Source organism: Propithecus coquereli, unplaced genomic scaffold (genome assembly GCF_000956105.1).
Source record: "Propithecus coquereli isolate 6110/MARCELLA unplaced genomic scaffold, Pcoq_1.0 Scaffold14, whole genome shotgun sequence".
In the NCBI taxonomy this organism is placed as follows: domain Eukaryota; kingdom Metazoa; phylum Chordata; class Mammalia; order Primates; family Indriidae; genus Propithecus; species Propithecus coquereli.
The window spans coordinates 9277950-9297654 of NW_012138302.1; the positions used below are offsets into that span (position 1 = coordinate 9277950).

The following is a 19705-nucleotide window of genomic DNA, read 5'->3' on the forward strand; positions in this document are numbered from 1 at the left end:
CTATGCCAACTGAGTCAATGAATGGTCACTGAGAACAAGAGCCACTCGGATTCATCTTTGAAGCCCCTGCACTGAATAAGACAGGGCTTGGCACACTGTAGATGCTCATAAATGTGGCAAGAAGTAAGGGGGTAAGGTGTAAATGTGTGCGTGTGTGTGTAAGAGACGGTTGTCATTACTACTGTGCTCTAATAACTCAATTTGCACACCTTTTCAGCACATGTCATTTATAATAATCACTATTACTTGCATTAAATCCACAGAAGTGAGTGGAACACATTCTCTTAACTTGAAAAATTCAAAGACAAGTGGAAGACATTTTTCTGAGCATTTTAAGTGTCAAGATCTTACTTAATTCTCACAGCAAAGCAACTGACTCACTATTCCAATTTTTTCAGAGGAGAAAACAGAGACATGTGGAGTTAAGTGACTCACCCAAGGTGTCACAGCTCAGCAACAGCAGAGCGGCAAGCTGATCCCTGCCTGATTCCAATTCCACTGTGTCCTAGTGTGCCCTACTATATCACAGCCAATAGTTAAGAAAGTTGCTACTACAAGCAGTGTCCAGAACTAAGGTTCTTAAACAGAATCTAGCCCCAAACTTGTTTGCTATGGCTATCTTGGCAGCAGCTCACTGACAACGCCTAGAACCACCCCCAACTTTAGATGGGGCTGCGATCTCCAGTGTGCCACAGACTCTATCACGACCTAATGCCTTCTGCTCATTACAAGGTTAAATACTGGTTGAAATTTATCTTTGCACATACATGTGTGCTGTTGTTGTTCTCAAACCTGGGCCATTTTAGTCATTTACATTACATGCCTGACTAGTGTAGACTTGGGTTTGCAACCCCAGTACCAGCACCATTGGCTAAAATTCCCCCAAAGAGACACAACCTCACCTGCCATGAAAAATCTCTGATGGTGTGCCCAAGTGGCACTTTACATTTTAAACATCTCATTTTTGTAATCACAGTGTCTATTAGAACAACGTCATCAAATGTGAATGTCTTTTGGTCTGACTATTGAAAATAGAGAAGCCATCTGTTTCCAGCTTCTGTGTGACACATGGTCCTATCTACCTTGTTCCATTTCCTTTAAAAGGACTGGGCTCACCCACTCAAATGAACATGGACTGGGAACTTCATACACAAAGCAACTGCAAGCCCTGACACTGCCTTCCCATGAAACATCCAAACCACCTTCTGTTTCAAGGCTACTCACTCCAAGCTAATGACCCCAGGTCCTTCCTTCATCAAGCTCTCTACTGTGGCTCTTATGCTTTAGGAAGCCAAGTCTCCCCTAACCCAGCCCCAACATCACCCCACTCCTACCAACTACTGTCTAAGGTTTTCATTTCTGGGACACAATTTCTGTCCTCTTCACTCCACCTCTGAATCTCACTATCAGTGGCAAGAAATGCCTGACCCATGTTCTACCTGGGTCCTTCAATCATCCAAGTCTGTCCCAGCCAGTCTCCCATCACCAGGAAAAGGAAGAGGAATGGTCCTACCTTCATGGTTTACTGGTAAAGGACGAAACTGCTTATCCAAAACAACCAGAGAACACGTGGCATCAAACCCAAGTCCTCGAATTTGTTTTAAATCGATCCCTTGTACAACTTTCTGTTTTAAAAACAAACAAAAACATAAATTACAACACCGGGGTTTTAAAAGCTTGAAGACAAATTACAACTAGAAGAAATAAATGACAGAACAGAAAAATAATATTTACAACATAAAACAGATAACAGTTCAATATCACTAAAATACCAAAAGATCCCATAAATTAATAAGAAAACAACCACCAATCTAATTGGAAATTAAGCAAAGGACACAAAAAGTCACTTCGTAAAATAAAAAGAAATGGTCAAAGAGCATATGAAAATATTTTCAACTCCACTACAATAAATGCAAATAAAAATATTCCAAAATTTCTGCTTTTCATATTGGCAAAACTGTAAAAGATTAATAGTACAGGTTGCTATCTCTTATCCAAAATGCTTGGGACCAGAAGTGTTTCAGATTTCAGAATTTTTTGGATTTCGGAATATCTGCATATACATAATAAGATATGTTGAGAATGGGACCCATGTCTAAATATAAGATTCATTTATGTTTCATATACACCTCACACACAGAGGCTGAAGGTAATTTTATAGGATATTTTTAATAATTTTGTGCATGAAACAAAGTTTGCATACACCAAACCATCAGAAAGCAAGTGTGTTACTGTCTCAGCCGCTCCATGTGGCATCGTGATGGTGCTCAAAAAGTTTTGAATTTTGATGCATTTTCAAATTTGGATTTTTGGATTAGGGATGTTCAACCTCTAGAGGGGTGGTTGTAAGATAAGGAGAAGTGGACTTTCTTGAACATTATTCTAACAATGTAATTATCCTGCATACATTTTAGAGAATAAGTTGATAGTATTTATTAAAATTAAAAATATGTATATCGTTTGGCCCAGCAATCCCATGTCCAGGAACCTATCTTAGCAAATTATTAGCATAAGTAAATAAAGTTATACATAGAAGATGGTTAACTATAGCACAGCTAAGAATATACTCAAAAACTGAAAAAACTCTTTAGTAAACTATGGCACATCTGTCATTTATTAATCTGTTATTAATAAAAATGAATGAAATTTAAATTTCTATGCAGAAATTTAAAAGAAAGAGGTAGAAAGGCAACTTCTGGGTGTGGTGGTATGAAGAAGTCAGAAAATCCTCAGCAAAATAAATGTACAAAACTGGACAAAATTGTCAAAAACAAAGAGTTGGGACTATGGAAATTGATCAAAGCCACATGACAAATTGAGAAGCATTTTTTCTTAAAAAAATCAAATTTGTACAGAAACATTCCCCCAAGAAAATAAAAAACAAAAAACTACAGGTCCAAATGGCTTCACTGGGGAATTTTATAAAACATTTAAGTAAAAAACAATACCAGTCATACACAAACTTGTTTAGAATGTAGTAAAGGGGAGACACTTTCCAATAAATTTTCATGGCCAGTATTACCATGATACCAAAGCTAAGCAATGACATCATAAGAAAAGAACACTACAGACCTATATTTGTCATGAATATAGGTGTAAAAATCCTTAAAATATTAACAAACCAAATCTTGCTATATATATCTCATTATATATAAAATGTCCCTCTGGAGAATTCTGACTAATATACTCAGGAACGAATTTATCAAAAGAAGTTCAAGACCTATACACTGAAAACTACCACACACTGCTATAAAAAGCTACCAATTAGAGAAATATACCATACTCATTAAATGGAAATTTCAACATTGTTATGATGGCAATCTCTTCAAATTAATCTACAGATTCTACACAACTCCTATTAAAACCCTAGGAGGTTTTATTTACTTACTAATTTTTTTGGTAGAGCCTGACAAGCTATTCCTAACATGCAGAAATGCAGAAATGCAAAGGCCATAGAAGGGCCCAAACATTTTTGGAAAAAAAAGAACAAAAACTTATGCTACCTGATTTCAAAACTTACTATAAAACTACCATTACTAAGTCAATGATGTATTGGCATAAGGATAAATGTATGTATCAGTACAATGGAACAGAAATATAAGAAACAAACCAAAACATTTTTGGTCAATTGGTTTTTGATAAAGGTGCCAAGACAATTCAGTGGGGAAAGGATAGACCATTCAACTGTGATGCTAGAATTAAATGGCTATATGAAAAAACAAAAACCTGGACTCTTACCTCACACCACACACAAAAATTAACTGAAAATGTATCACACTCCTAAATGTAAAAGCTAGAACTGTAAAAATTGATAAATTTGACTTTATCAAAATTTTAAAATTTTCCTCTTCAAAACAAATAATTACAAAATGAAATGACAAGCTATGGGCTTGAAGAAAAGATTTGCCAATCATACATCTGATAATACATTTATACATAGGATATATAAAGAACTCTTATAAAAACAACCCAATTAGAAAATGGTCAAAAGATCTGAATAGACACTTCACCAAAGAAGATATACAAATGGCCCATATGCATTTGAAAAAGCACTCAATATCATTAGTCATTAAGGAAATGCGAATTAAAATCACAGTGAGATACCACTACACACTTGCTAGAACAGCTATAATCACAAAGACTGATAATACCAAGTGTTAGAGAATTGTTGAAAAAGTGGGACCCTCATATATTACTGGTGGAAATGTAAAATAGAGCCATTTAAGATAATGTTTGGCATATTTTTAAACATAACTTACCACACAACCCAGCAATTACACTCCTAGATATCTACCCAAGAAAAATAAAAACATATGTAAACATAAAGATTTTATGCAAATATTCATAGCAGGGTTATTTATAATATCCCCAAGGTGGAAACAAACCAAATATCCATCATAGTTTAATAAAATGTTAAATAAAGCATGGTATATCCATACTATGGATTATCACTCAGCAAGAAAAAGGCAGGAACTACTCATATGTGTAGCAACATGGCTGAACCTTAAAAACACTGTGCTAAGCGAAAAGAGCCAGACACAAAGGAATGCATGCTGTATGATTTCATTTATACAAAATTTCCTTTAAAAAGCAACTATAAAGACAGAAAGCAGATAAATTGTTACCTATGACTGAGGTTGGAGATTATGCAAACAGGCATAAGGAAACTTTTGGATTAATAAATGCCCTAAATTGGATTATGGTGATGACTGCACGACTGTATAAATTTACTAAGATAATTATATATTTGCAATGCCTAAATTTTATGGTATATAAATTATACTTCAAATTGTTAAATATCCTTTAAAAAACAAATTAAGCTATAAAAGATAAAATGGAATGATACCTATATTAATAAAGTATAAAAAAGAACATGTTTTTTATACTTTTATGTTTTTTATACTGCAGGGTGGAACTGCAGTTAGAGGGGACAGGAGACTTTGCACTTGTTTGTGTAATTTTTAAAGCTGTAGAGTAATAAATTTATTGATTAATTCTATTTTTTAGTTTTGTTTCTATGGTTTCCTTTTTGGAAAAAGCATGAGTGACCATATGGTTTCCATTAACTTAAAATATGACAATAAGCTTTTAAATCCCATAAACGTCAACCCAAAAGTGTTCATCCCCATTTAGTGAAATTCACCTTAAAATATATAAACTTCTTTTTTCCTATTTGGGAATACCAGAATTATAACTTAAGAAGTCCATTTCTTACTATTTAACATGTTCCTCAAACAAGATCTACACACAATTATTGAAGATTCAGAACAAAAAAAGCATTTTTTCAAATATTAACAGTAAGTATTATATATATTGAGCATCTACTATGTGCCAGGTGCTTTACATATATCATCTTATTTAATCCTTACAAAGCCCTCTAAAAGAAACATTTAATAAAAAACAAGAGGATGATTGGGGAGGGGAGAGGTGAGCAAGCAGGCTCAGAGAGGTTAAGGAACTGGCCCTTGTCACACAGCCAGTAGATGGCAGAGCCAGAATTCAAATGAGAAGCTCGTGTTCCTTCTATTACACCATACTGCCTGCCTCTGTCATCAGAGTATTTCCTGTTGCCCAAGAGACACATCCTGTGGAGAGGACACGTGCTGTACGGGAGAACATTTGCTAGTGACCCATCTGTGACTGCTGGCAATACCTTTGACCCACAGTACCAGGTGAATATCCTGTATGCCTTTATCACACTGATCATTCTAGACTTACAGGAGTTTGAGGACCAAACCCATTCCTTGACAGGCAGCATGGCCTCATGACAATGAGTCACAAAGACCTGAAATCAAATCCTAGCTCTGTCACTCTGGCTATGTGACTGAGGGCAGGTTACACAATTCCAGCCATTGCAACTCCTCTCTTGCCTTGCTGGTTCATGTTTCTGTAGCACTTACAGGTACAGCTTCCTCTGCCTGGAATGTCCTTCCAACTTGGCTTGGAAATCACTGGGTAGGAGCTAAGATCAATGGCTCTGGGGTACACTGCCTGAGTTTGAAATCCGGCTCTGCCATTTACCAGTTATATAACTTTGTGAACTCAGAAAACCAGCTTCCTTGGTAGCACAAAGCTATTACTTATACCTGCATTTCTCCATGATATTATGAGAATTCAGCAAAATAAGATGTGATTTGCTTAACATCTGGCATTCAGTACACAATAAATAGCATCTTTTATTAGAGTAAATTAGCTGCTTCAAATCTTCTTTGAACACGTGGGACGTCAATCAATCACTTGCTACGTGGCCCTACTGCCCTCCACACCCAGAGACTGCATGCCTGACTTGGATAAGCCCATCTCACACAGGCCCAAAGTTGGTCAAGAGAGGAATTGGGTGAGAAAATGTCGATAAATCAATAAAACTCCACACCGCAAGGCAGCTTCAGAGTAGAGACAAACACAGGATACGGTGTCCACAGAATCACCGTCTGGTCCCAACTCCACCACTTCTCGGTCAGGTAATCACTAACCTCATCCCCTCTGAGCCTCAGTGTCCTAAGAGTGAGAGATACTTCCCCGGTGAGGATCAAAAGATTCAACGGATTTGAAAGTACTTTGGAACCAGCAAACCTTTATAGGAAACAAAAAGGAGAGAAAACCCACTCGATGCCTTATTAATGGTGTTCGTGAAATATTTTTTATGTACAAAGCATAGCATGCTCTCTGTGTCATCTCAGCACATATAAAAAGTGATAGGCAAAGGGAATAGCAATAGAAAAAAATTGTATGGACTTCAATCTTTCTAAGAATTATGGGGTGAGTAACCTTCCAGTAGAAGCAAGGAAAATATTTCCTTCAATCTATTCTTTGAATCTTCTCTAAAGACCTAAAGAGTTCTGTATTCAACTCATGACCTTCAGTCACAAAGATTCAGTGTCTCCATCTCTAAAATAGAGACCACTCACAGGACCTGGATTTAAATTTGATTTGGCTAGGGAGTCACTATTATTTCCCTGGTCTTACAAACAAATGCCTTGCTATCATGCTTATCCACAGCAGAGCACCACCCCCATTCCCAACCTCCTCCCCCATCACCTAATCCATCCAGAAAGATGGTTGTCAGGGCCCTGTGAGAAGGCCCCTGGGGCTTGACCTGGTGACCTGAGGATTCTTTTTTATAGTCTCATTAATGGAAGAAGAAAACAGCCTAGTAAACTCACCCCAACAGCTTGGCATCAAGAAAATGTCCCTGGCTAGAGAGAAAGCACATTGCTTTTCTAAAGAATTTCAAGAGAAGGAGATTCCTGCAATCTCATTTCGTAACCTGGTCCATGTCTACCAACTGTCAACTGGTAGCTATGGGCCAGAAAACAAATATTTGGGGAAAGGATTGTGTATGGCTTCATTCTTAATTGTGGGAACTGGTTCAATCCTGCATGTGTTTTGAATCAGCAGGCTCCGCCATTTTGGGTGGGGAGACGGTGTTCCTTAGAAACCCTCCAAACTGAGAACTGGAGGGTTGGATGCATACCTGGTTTCATCTTTAGCTCTATATAGAGCAAGGGTCAAAGCCTGTGGCCTCCCAGACAGAGTCCAGCTTGCAGTAGTGTTCTGTGTGGCTAGTAATGTACTTTTAAATCTTGATTTGAATGCCTCTGTCAGCTTTGGGGGCATGTGGGGTTATGAAATCCCAGTTCCCTCAGGCTCCACCACTCCCTGTTGCCTACACAATTCACACACTTGCTCAGTCCGTCCTTAGCAAACGTAATCAAGTCCCTTCTAGGGTCAGGCTGTGCACTCTTCTAGGTATTTCGGAAACAATGGAGAGCAAAACATTAGAGAAAAGAAAAAACCTTGCTCTTTGGGAGTACATTTTAGTAGGTATAGACAATAGCCAATAAACTAAATAAAGTACATAGTGAAGATATGGTATAGTAGAATGTGACCAGTCAGGGAGACCAGGAATGCCAGAGAAGGGGGATGTGGTTGCCAAGAAGGTGAGACTGAAGGAAACACTTGAAGGACATGAAGAGTGGACCTTGTGGAAACCTGGGGAAAGAGTGTTCCAGGCAGGGGAACAGCAAACAGAAAGGCCCTGGGGTGGGACCAGCGAAGAGACTGACTCAGCTTGTGCAGGGTGTGCATTACCTGGAAGGCCCCAGAAGGCAGTCAATTTTGCAAAAGCTAATTTATTGACTGGTGAAATAAATAAATCCAGTCCTGAACTTTTACCTATATAGCATCCTGGCATAGGTATGGTGGTGTCTCATGATGATAAGATGAGGAAACAGAGGACAAACACTCCCATTTATGTCTGACCCTAATATTCTGCCAAGAACTAAACCTCAAGCAGCTACCTCCCTCCTCTCCAGCATCACTGAGTCTAGTTAGACCTTCCTTCCCAAAGCCTCTGGCTCATCCCTCCTATTTATTCCTCTATCATTCATTATTCCACTCCATACATTCATTATTAAAAAGATATTATTAAGCACTATATGCGCCAGGCACAGAGGGCACATACTGAGCAAGACAGACATGGTCTCAGACCTCCCAGAGTTTACAGTCCAAAAAAACCCCAGCCTTCAAAACTCATCAGAACAATGAAATTGCCTCCTAACTGGCATCCTTATATTTAGTTTCTGTTCTCTCCAAACCATTCTGAATCTGTTGCCAGATTGGTCAAACAAAAACTGATGATGACTTCTATCTAGAAGATTTCCCTCTTGGCCTCAGAGCCAGCTGTCCTACATACACCCCTGTGGTCAATTCCAAACTTCCTTCCCTTTCTTCCTACTATAAACCCCCTGTTCCAGCCAGGGTTGGACACTTAACACTCCCATATCAGTACTTCTATCCATTCTATTCCCCCATTTCTGACCATCCTCTCTTAAGAGTTCTCAAGAGGCACTTCCTGCCCTAAATCCTTCCTCAGCTTCTCTCCATTGGGTAGGAATAGGGACATCCTAATTTCTTTTGATCATTCTTTTTATACTTCCTGAGTCTAATGTATGCTAGGTTCTGGGTGAGCAAAACATAGTAACTGCCCTCCATAAAATCTAGTAGGGAAGACAGATATTAATCCCCCCCGCAAAAAAAAGAATGAGTTTATTATTTATCTATTTCATTTTATTTATGTTATTATTGATTTATATAATTATTTTATTAGCTCTTAATCAAAAAATGAATGACTCACAAACCAGATGGTATTCTATGAAAAAAGTGCAAGGTACTGTGAAGAAATTTAATAAGTGAAATAAGACTTAGTTAGAGGTAGTATTGGGCAAGAAAAGGCTTCTTCCTTGAAAAACTGACTTTTGAACTAAGATTTAGAGCAGCACTATGAAACAGAACTTTGTGCAATAATGGAAATGTTCTATATGTGTACCGTCCAATACAGTAGCCACCAGGCCCACGTGGCTACTAAGTGCTCGAGGTGTGGCTAGTACAAATTATATTTAATTTTAATTTATTTAAATAGCCACATGTGGCTAGCAACTACTGTATTGGACAGTGCAGATCTAAGGATGAACAGGAATTACATATGCTGGTGGAAGGCAGGAAGAGTGAGCAGGCAGAAGAAAGAAATCTGCATAAAAGCTCTGAGGCTAGAGGGAGTGCTGCATGTCTGAGGACATGACAGAAGGAAGGTGTGGCTGGAACGCAGAGAGCCAGGAGAAGCATCCTGAGATGATCCAGATGAGCAAGTTGGGACGAGACCACGTAGGGCCCTGAAGGCCATGTTAAGGATTTCGAGTTCTACCCAAATTGAGGCACACCTCGTTTTATTGTGCTTCACTTTACTGGACTCTGCAGATACTGCATTTTTTACAAATTGAAGGTCTGCGGCAACCAGAGTGAGCAAGTCTATCGGCGCCATTTTTCAAACAGCACATGCCCACTTCATTAGCATTTTTTACTTAGCAACAAAGTATTTTTTTAATTAAGGCATATACATTGTTTTTTAGACTGCATGCTTAACAGACTACAGTATAGTATAAATGGAACTTTTATATGCATTAGGAAACCAAAACAATTCACGTGACTTGCAGTATTGTAATATTAGCTTTATTGCAGTGGTCTGGAACTGAACCCACAATATCTCTGAGGTATGCCTGTAGTAGTGTGATACTATTGAAAGATTATAAGCAAAAGAGTGACATGATCAGATTGTCATTAAAGGAAAAGAAATCTATTCCAGCTGCAAGGAGGAGAATAGATCAGAAAAGGGAAAAGCAAATACAAGGACATCGGTTAGGCTTTTAGAATAATCTAGGCAAAAGATAAAGTTATATGGTGCTGGAGGAGGAGAGAATATATAGATTTGACCCATCTCAGTTCAGGCTTATCAAGTACTATCTGGATAACCTTGGGAAAGTCACTTAACTCTCTGGCCCCTAGTTTTTCAACTGCAAGGTGGAGATAACAACCCCTTCCCTACCTACCCTGTAATGGAAATCAAACGGAATGAAAGGATATCATAAACTGCAGTAGTTCTATGAATGTAAGAGGTACCATTATTGCTCAACCCCACAAGGGCTATTCTTTCTTCTGCACCCCCTCCTCACAGCATTACCCATGCAGATAGTACCACTGTAGAACAAAACGGCATTGGCTTTATGTGGGTTGCTTTCTTCCTACGCAATTAGCTGTTTCATCTTTAGGGACAGAGAACTTGTATACCTCTCACAGTGCTCCAGTGCTTAGCAAAGAGCGCAGCACAGAGTGGGTGCTCAGTAAATGTTTGTAAACTAAATGAAAGAGTGGCACTTAACAAATACCTGTTGGCTAAGTGATTCCTCCAGCTTACCTTCTCTTTCTTCCTCATGGAAGTTCAGTATGAATCATACACTAATTTGTAATGCTCTCACCTTGTTGGAATGACTAAGATTTGTGGCTCCAAAAAGGACCCTTTAAAATCAGGGACTGTGTATGTCCTCTAGGACTTGTGGCTTTCAATAAAACCTCTTAGGTGTCCTGGATCCCAGCCCAGTAAAACCTGCCAATTTTAGGGGCAGTGGGGAGTAAAAAAGAGAGGAGAATTCAGAGCCATCTCACTAGGGTTCCAGGCCTGTCTGTAATACTCGTTAGTATCAGAGCCTCAATTCACCCATGTGTCAAATAGGAAGAAAAGTAGTTGTCCTTCCTATGCCACAGTTATTCTGACACTGAAACAAAATGAGAGAAATCAGAGTGCATTTTGTCACTTTGTTTTTATTAGCTCTAAGTAACATGAATTTAACAACCATTAATTGAGCACCTAATCTGTGCCAGGAAATGTGTTAGATACCAGAGATACAAAGATGAATCTCTCCAATGGCTCAGCTCATGGCTTAAAAGGGACCAAACAAGCCAACAACTAAAATGCAATATAATAAGGGCTGGATAATGATACAGGTGAAGATGGCAGGCTCTGGGCAGTAGACAGGGGTTTCTCACCCTCTTTCCTCTAAGGTTGGCAAAGATGGGCACGGATTGTCAGAAGTCATCAAGGAAGGCTCTCAGGAGGAAGGAATGATTAAGCTTACTTTATTAGATGCCCAGGAGGAGTTGGGCAGATGAAAAGGGTGAGAGAAGAGTATGCCAGACACTGTAAACAACAGACTTTTCATTCATTCATGTACTCAGCAAACATTAACTGAGCATATTATGAGGAACTCTAGAGAAATATAGGTAAATAAGATATTACCCTGCCCAGGGGGCATGCATTGCCACCTAAGCAGAAAACCAGGTAAAGGCACTTGTAATCCAGTATGGTTATACAACAAACAGGGCAAGCTCATGGTGCCCCACATAGTAACAAAGCTAAAACACTTCTAGCTGCTTCATACAATTTCCAGGCAGGGCCATGTAGAGGGAGATAAGACTGGAGAGAGAGGCAAGGGGCCAAGCATGAGGGCAGCGGTGGTGCCAGGGGCACATCCCAGCCTTTCCCCCTTCTCGGTGTGAGACCTTGAGCTGGTTACTAAAACTCTGCAAAGCTCTTTTCTTTCCATCCTTAAAACAGAGAATAATAAAAATGACCTCGAAAGGTTGTTGCTGGGAGGACAAAATGAAGTGATGGGTATAAACTACTCAGCATAGTACATGGAACATAATTAGTGCCCAAGAACTATTGGCTGCAGCTGTCATCATCATCATCACATTATTATTATTGCTATTATTGACTAAGGGGAAAATCATCTCAGGCAACATGAACAACTTAGGGAGAAGGAAGTACTACAATTGCTCTCAAGCTCTCAACTTCCTAGAGTCCGTGAGAAAGAAAGGACAGGCCAAGATATATTTTATGTCGCCCTTTGCTCTAGACCAGTGCTTCTCAAAGTCTTATACAGAAAGAACCTTAACTAGAAGGAGAGTGAATACTCCCAAGAAGTACCTCCCCTGTGGACTTTGACTTTTCAGTATTTTATCTTAGAAATTCATTCTCTTCTATGATCTACTTATTTATGGTATCATTGGCACTACCATAGGAAACACAGTGCATACACATTTCCAGGCAATGTTATGACATTTTATATGCATTAACTCATTGAATCCTCACAACAATCCTATGGAAGTAGGTACTATTATCATTCCCATTTTACAGATAAGGAAACTGAGGCAAGAAACATTAAGTAACTTATCCAAGATCACCAACTAATAAATGTCAGAATTCGGATGTCAATCCAGGTAGTCTGGCTCCAGAATCTGTGCTCTGTGGTGGTGTCCTACCTCTCAAAATAAAAATGCTTCCCTTCTTAAACATCACACCAGCAATAATGTTCCAAGTAGACATGTCATGCTTATCCTGCGGCTTCTGATACACGGCCATATATCCATACTCCAAGTGAGGGGAATGGCCTAAGACCCAACTGCTTTACTCAGGGTAAAGCTACAGTGATACAGCTTTGCTATAGTGAGACAGCATCGTTAAGGACAAATACCCACAGCACTTATGTGGCTAATGGGGCTCAAACAGAAGAGGAGTTGGTCGCCACTGGGAGATGATTAAAAATCTACCATTAAACCAAGTTGTACTTAGAGTAGACCTTTTCAAAGTAGCTTTTCATCAGGGGATTATATTTTCTTCTTGACAGTTTTCTTAATGGCAAGCAAGGCTATATATTAGAAGAACAAAGGAGAGTCAAAGGCAAAGAGTAGAAGATTTTCACCAGGGTGGGGGCTAAAATGGGAGAGGGAAGAGGAAAACTAAACAGGCAGAAGAGAAGATGCCTCTTTTATTCCAGTATAATGCTGCGGTGCTGCCCACCCCCACTCTTCTCTCTGCCTTCTTCTCCGGGGGCACTAACAGCAGCCAAGAGCTCATTAAAGTTTAAACAGATTGATCAATAGGGACAGAATGGTGAATTGTCCATCTGCAAATTACCAAGCACCTCATGAATATTTAAGGAAGTAAACTAGGAACAGGGAAGAGAAGGAATCCAAGATTTTATATTTCCCCCTGGATAAAAGCACAAAAGGATCTCGGCCATTCCTGGCCACCAGGACATAAAATCAAACAGTCAAGTGAAACTTGAAAAATGAACAAGTATTGCCCAGCATCGCTTCCTTTCACAAGCCAGCAGGCTGAATCCAACCCAAGGCCACTCAAGATGAACACCTGCCTGGCATGTATCAGAGACGCTCTAGTCTGACCCAGCTTCCTTACTTTCTCAGAACACACTATGTTTTCTTGCCACCATGCCTCTGCACATGCCGTTCCCTCTTCCCAAAATGCAGTTCCCCTAACTTGTCCACTGGAGAGGAAGGAGAGTCCACTAATTAAGAGTGTAGCTGTGGAGTCAGACTGCTTAGGTTCTAGTCCTGCCTCTGCTACTTACTAACTGTATGACCTTGGGTAAGTTACCTAACCTTTCAGGGCCTCCATTTCTTCTTCAACAAAATAGGGGTAGTAATAGTACTACCCTTGTAGAGTCACGTGAGGATTCAGCTACATGATGCAAGTTAACAAACCTTACACAGCACTTGGCATACAATAAAAACACGGTAGGTGTTAGCTACGATTTCTCCCACATTTAGTCATACCTGGAGCTTCCACATCTGTCACTGTCTTCCCTACGCCCCCTCAGGTTAGCTCTATCCCCAGCTCCCGCCATAGCCACTTTGCTTCCAGCTCTTATCACATCATATTTTAGCTGTTTATCAGTCTCTGCCACTACATGGTGAACTCCTGAAAGGCAAGGCCTATGTCTTACTCACCCCTGCATCTAAAATTACCCCAAGACAGTCTGTGGCACCAGGGGGACACACAACAAACACTCGGCAGGTGAGAACACAGTCAAGGAGAGAACCCAGTTTTGCCCATACCTTTGTGACGGCACAGCACGCGGCCCAGATGTCCTCGGAGGATTGCTCGTGGTGGTTGAACTGGGGCTCCCACTGCTTAATTGCCTGGTCTGCGAAAGCCAAAAGGACCCCGCTCTGGTCCACCAGAGCAGCACGGACACTGCCCGTCCCAACGTCCACGCCCACATAGTACCTCCCTGGTTCCTGTTCTCCGCCAGACATCGCAGTGCCTCCACCTGTGGTGAGAAAGCATAAAAACCATGTGAAGACCAAGCAGATCTGCAAAGACAGTCACAAAGCATCTTGAAAGTAGAAAGAGAAGTGCAGCCACCTAACTGGTGACCATTTATTATTTATTCATCCAACAAAAATTTCTAGTGTTAACAGTACACCGATAGGCACTGAGCTAGGTGGTGGGTGAACAAGGCAGATTTGGCTTCAAACATGGAGTTTCTATTCTTGGAAGGGAGTCAGACATTAAGCATTTAATTACTTAGTTATTTAGGCAAAGCAGCGATGACTGCTACAGGGCAAGCACAGGGTGGTAGGAGAACTTGGAACCTGGGGAAAAGAGAGATGAATTTATTCTCAGTGAATTTGAATCAGCAAGGACAGGAGCCATGGTACCGAAAGGAATCCTTGTTTCCTAGTCAGTCAGTCGTTCAACAAATTATCTGCTGAGTAGCTATTATGTGCAAGTGCTGTGAAAAGTGCATACACTCCCTCTACTCCTCACTACAACTCTAGAAGGTGAGTATACTTAAATCTCTATTTTATAGTTGATCAAGGTAAGACTCTAAGAAGTAACTTTTTGCTTAATGCTAGGTCTGCACATTCATAAGGAATAAATGTGATTATACTGATGTACATTATACTGATGAAAAAATAGGTCTCTGCAAAGTTAAGGAATTTACCCAGCCTCACTGAGGAACAGCCTGGACCTAAAGTCCCACATTTGTGCAGTCATGCTCTTTCCTTTCTTTCCCAAAAGCTTGCATTAATATGATAGGTTTGGAGAAGAGGCAAATATATTGCAGCCGTGTCATGAAGTGACTGGGAATTGGTGAGGCACCCCAAGAGGGACAGGATCAGGAATTAGTTAGACAATCTGTTTTCCTTACAGAACCCTGGTGAGTTACAAGGAAATCTGACCAGAGAACACTCAGGAATTCCTTGGCCTTCATGGCTGCTCTAATTCCCTTTGGTCAGATTAGCCCATATGACACAGAATCTCATAGAGGCTTTTATTTTCCAGATTGGCCTTTCAAAGAATAAGAACAAGCCCTCAGGACAACTCAGCTGGTGAACACACAACAGCTCCCCAGGTGAGCTCAGGGCAGCCTTAGCGCCCAGAGTCTAATTTCAACCTGAGTGGCGTTCTGCACCCTTCGACTTCAGAAAGATAATGTTTCCTTGGCCAAGTCACACTAGGGGATTCTAAAACAAAATCAGCCAGCAGATGTTCGGTTACTGCTTCCTGGATATTTATCCCAGTAAAGGGAAAAAAAAAAAAAACTTCATTAAAAGTGATTGCTTCTGACTTAATTACAAGGGTTTCCCAACTGTGTGTGTCCCTCTCTTGGCTTTGTGGCTCACTGGCAGGTGAAGGAGAAAATGGGGAAGTTACAGAAATAAGATTAGCTACTTTCATCTGAGCTTCAGAGAACCACTCTCAGGCCACAGCCAGTGTGCGTTCTCATCTTCTCCTTGCTCACATCCCTGTAGGGGCACCAGATGACCACTAGCACCAATTGTCAAATCATTCATTCCTTCATTCATTCCATAGTGATACCTTTTCTTCAAGCCATTACTTGAAGAAAATTTAAATAAAACAGATAAAAGCAAAGCTGCTCTTCTTTGAAACAATGATCGCCCCTGCTTCACCCTCCAATCTTTCCTCCAGCAGTCCTTCTGCTGGGCCCTTTCTTGGGACAACTGAAAACCACCAGCTTTGGGCTGTGATACACCCTGAGGATGCGGTCCCCAATCCCCAGGCCACGGACTGCCCTGCTAGGAACCAGGCCTGTAGAGCAGGAGGTGAGCAATGGGTAAGTGACCAAAGCTTCATCTGTATTTACAGCTGCTCCCCATCACTCGCATCACCGCCGGAGCTCCGCCTCCTGTCAGATCAGTGACATTAGGTTCTCACAGGAGCACACACCTTACTGTAAACTGCACATGCGAGGGATCTAGGCTGCACTCCCCTTGTGAGAATCTAAGGCCTGATGATCTGAGTGGAACTGAGGCAGTGATGCCAGTGCTGGGAAGCGGCTGCAAATACAGACTATCATTAGCAGAGAGAGACTTGATTATACCATAAATGTAATGTGCTTAAATCATACCAAAACCATCCCCCCACACCCCAGCCTGTGGAAAAACTGTCTTCCATGAAGCCAGTCCCTGGTGCCAAAAAGGTTGGGGACCACTGCCCTAAGGCCCCCAGCATGGCATCTCAGGCCTTCCGTGAGCCTCCTTCTACCTGCTGACCAGCCCCGCCTAACACAGTCCTGCCCATTCTCACTCCAAGCTCCAGACGTCCTCCCATACTCCTCTCGGGCTCTCAAGGACCCCGTAGTGCTATAGCCTCCCCCATCACATACTAATCCCTTCCAATTCCCTCCTCCCCTCATCTGCCTGGTGACCATGGACCTACATTTTAAGGCCCAGCTCAGCCACGACATCTTTGGGGAAGACTTCCTTGCCTTTCTCCATCTCTTGTACACAAAGGATGCCAACACTCGTTTGTCCCTACTTTCTTTTAAAACTTGCCTCTCTGGATTTAAACTTTGTTGTTTCCATGTGTGTCTCTCTTACTGGCCTGCACTTGAGAAAAGGAACTCATTGATTTCTGCATCCCCAGCTCCTACCACAGTGCCTGGCACATAGTTTGTTTTCAATAAATGCTTACTGAATGAACTAAATCCGTGAATTAACAGAAAACAAGGATAAACACATTCATGCCTTCATAGTTTGAATTCCTAAATCTGTACCTATAGGCAACGGTGTCTATTCTAATCTCTTACTCATCCAATTTACAAATATTTATTGAATGCTTACAACCACATTTTATTAATTCTAGGGCACTCATTTGTTTCACGTTTAGCTTCTCTGAATTCAGGGTGAATCTTACAATCAATGGCATCTTACAGTTAATTGGTAACATTTTCTTTCTTTCTTGGCGGTATTGAAATAATGGTGCATCTTGCAATCACTGACATCTGAGACTCGAAGAAACACAGATTGTAACAGGCACCAGGCTCCCTGCTAAGGATACACTGATTGACAAAATAGGGACAATGCCTTGACTCAGAGCTTCCTCAGCTACTTTACCTGCAACAGGAGGCAGACTGACCAAGCCAGCTGATCCACCTTCCCTCTACCAACCACACACATCTTCTTACTTCACTTGGGATTCCCTCTTGACTTCCCACTGTCTTCACTATGAAGGCCCCCAGGGGTGCTGTTCCTTAACACTGATCCCAGCATGTCAACAGCACTTTGCTCGTGGCTGGAACTTTGCAAGACTATTCTAAACACATAGGGAGGAACAAAGAAATAAGTAGGAAATGAAGGATCTGTGCTAACGTTCTGGCTTACACAGACCTGGCCAGCCAGCATCCAGGCTTGTCTCCACCCCCACCAGCACCAGTGACAAGAGAGATCCCCATGGGGCTGGCCCAGGCCCTGATGTCTGGCTTGCTCACTTTCAACTCCATCTTCCCTGGTAGGGAACGCATCATCGTGCCACCCATTACCCAGACATACTGATTCCTTTCCAATAAAACCCAAAGGGGCAGATTTCCACTCTACAGCTCACCCTGGGCTTGCTCCAGTTCTGGTTTCTGCCCCCAGGAAAGAGCCCACCCTTCAGGATAGCCCCCACCTCACAGGGAGAGTGGAGCTTTATGATTAGACGATTAATTCCAACTGCTGCCTGTGTCACCGCTGTATGCCCAGTGCCTGGCACTTAGCAGCAACTTGGTAAGTCCTTGTGACTCAGAGAATGAATGGCTATCTTTAAACCCCATCACTGGGGAAATAATAAAAGGTACTCTGTTTACTGTGTATCTGATACTCTGTTAAGTGGCTTGCTTATAATGCCACTTTTAATCCTGACCACAATTCTTGAAGACAATAACTATTATCATTTCCATTTTACTGATGAGGAAAGTGAGTCCTAGATAGGTAAAGTAACTTGCTCATACATAAGCAATACAGTTGACAGCAATCCATCCCCTCTGGCACCAAAGTCCCTAAACTTTCTCAGGATTTTCTGCTGCCCCCAGATATTGTTCTATTTATTAAATGCCTATTTTTCAGGGGCTCTGCTAGGGGCCCCTGCCTACTGTGCCTATGGTCCACTAACTCAGAATCCGGGCTGTTCATCTTCAGAGGCTGACCCTTCTGCAACACCGGGTGGCCAGTCTCCAGCAAACCATCTGCTTCTATAATAGATAATAACCAAGGCATCATTCAGTAAGAGTCAAATCTATGGAAACAAGGGAGTCAAACCCTGCCAGCATCGTCCACAAAACTCCTCCCAGTTTCTGTTTTTCTATGAAATAGATCCTACTCAAGTATTTCAGCTTCAAGATTTTTCCCATTATTACAGTTTTAAGTGATCTCTTTGTGATTGTTTCCACACCTGGAACCTGAAAGCAGGGAAGTTCAAGCCCCCAGGCAGCTTCCCCAAAACTCAACCTGTGAGTTATAAAAGCCCTACGGAGGATTTTCTGCAACACAGATCCCCTGCTCTTCCCCCACGGTGCCCCGTGCTCCTGGGTCATAAGTACAATCTACTGTGACCTGGACTCCAAACTTTATTCAACCAGTATCTCTTAGCCTCAAAAAATAAAGTAACTGCAAAATTGAAAACATTATTCCATTTTCTAGTTTGTTTTTTAAAAAAGGATCAGGATCCCCATTGGGTCAATCATTTCCATATTCATGGAAACCCAATCAGGTTGGTAAACCTATCACCACTTTACACCTCAGCAGGGTAGGAGTAATTTGCCTAAAGTCACACAAACAGTAAATGGCAACACCAGGAGTTGAACCCTAGCCTATTATGGCAAGTTTAGGGCTCTTTCCACAACACCAAGCTAAAACAGAAAACCAAATCCTTTGATAACTTCTTCAATAACAACAGCAACACCGATGTAGCACGAGTATTTATTGAGCTCTGCTCTGCAGATCACCAGACTTCGTGATTTCATTTAATCCTTACAGCAACCCTATGAGGCAGGAGGCACGAGCCCCGCTTCCCCGTTAAAGAAATTGACGTTCTCGGAGATGACGCTGTTTAAAGCCACACAGCACAGAGGCAGGGGGCTGGGATTCAAGGATAAGTCAGTGTGACTCCAAAGCCTCCTTTATGAATGGTCACAGTCAGAACTGTGGTTTCATTTCATTCTTTTTAGGCAAAGGTGAATGTTCTGAAAACAGCTGTTGGGAATATGGGGAGGGTGGTCAGGCA

At 41.2% G+C, this 19705-nt stretch overlaps 1 protein-coding gene across 4 annotated transcripts in view; it reads right to left on the minus strand.

Annotated features, from left to right (window-relative positions):
- Window positions 1–19705, minus strand: part of FGGY (FGGY carbohydrate kinase domain containing) — a 394984-nt gene that overhangs the window by 358921 nt on the left and 16358 nt on the right. For all 4 annotated transcript variants that reach the window (XM_012639482.1, XM_012639483.1, XM_012639484.1 and 1 more), the window contains exons 2-3: window positions 14251–14465; window positions 1514–1625 (exon numbers count right to left, since the gene is read on the minus strand). In XM_012639482.1, coding sequence (XP_012494936.1) covers window positions 1514–1625; window positions 14251–14451 — 313 coding nt within the window. In that variant the 5' untranslated portion in view covers window positions 14452–14465. The remainder of the gene's footprint in view (window positions 1–1513; window positions 1626–14250; window positions 14466–19705) is intronic.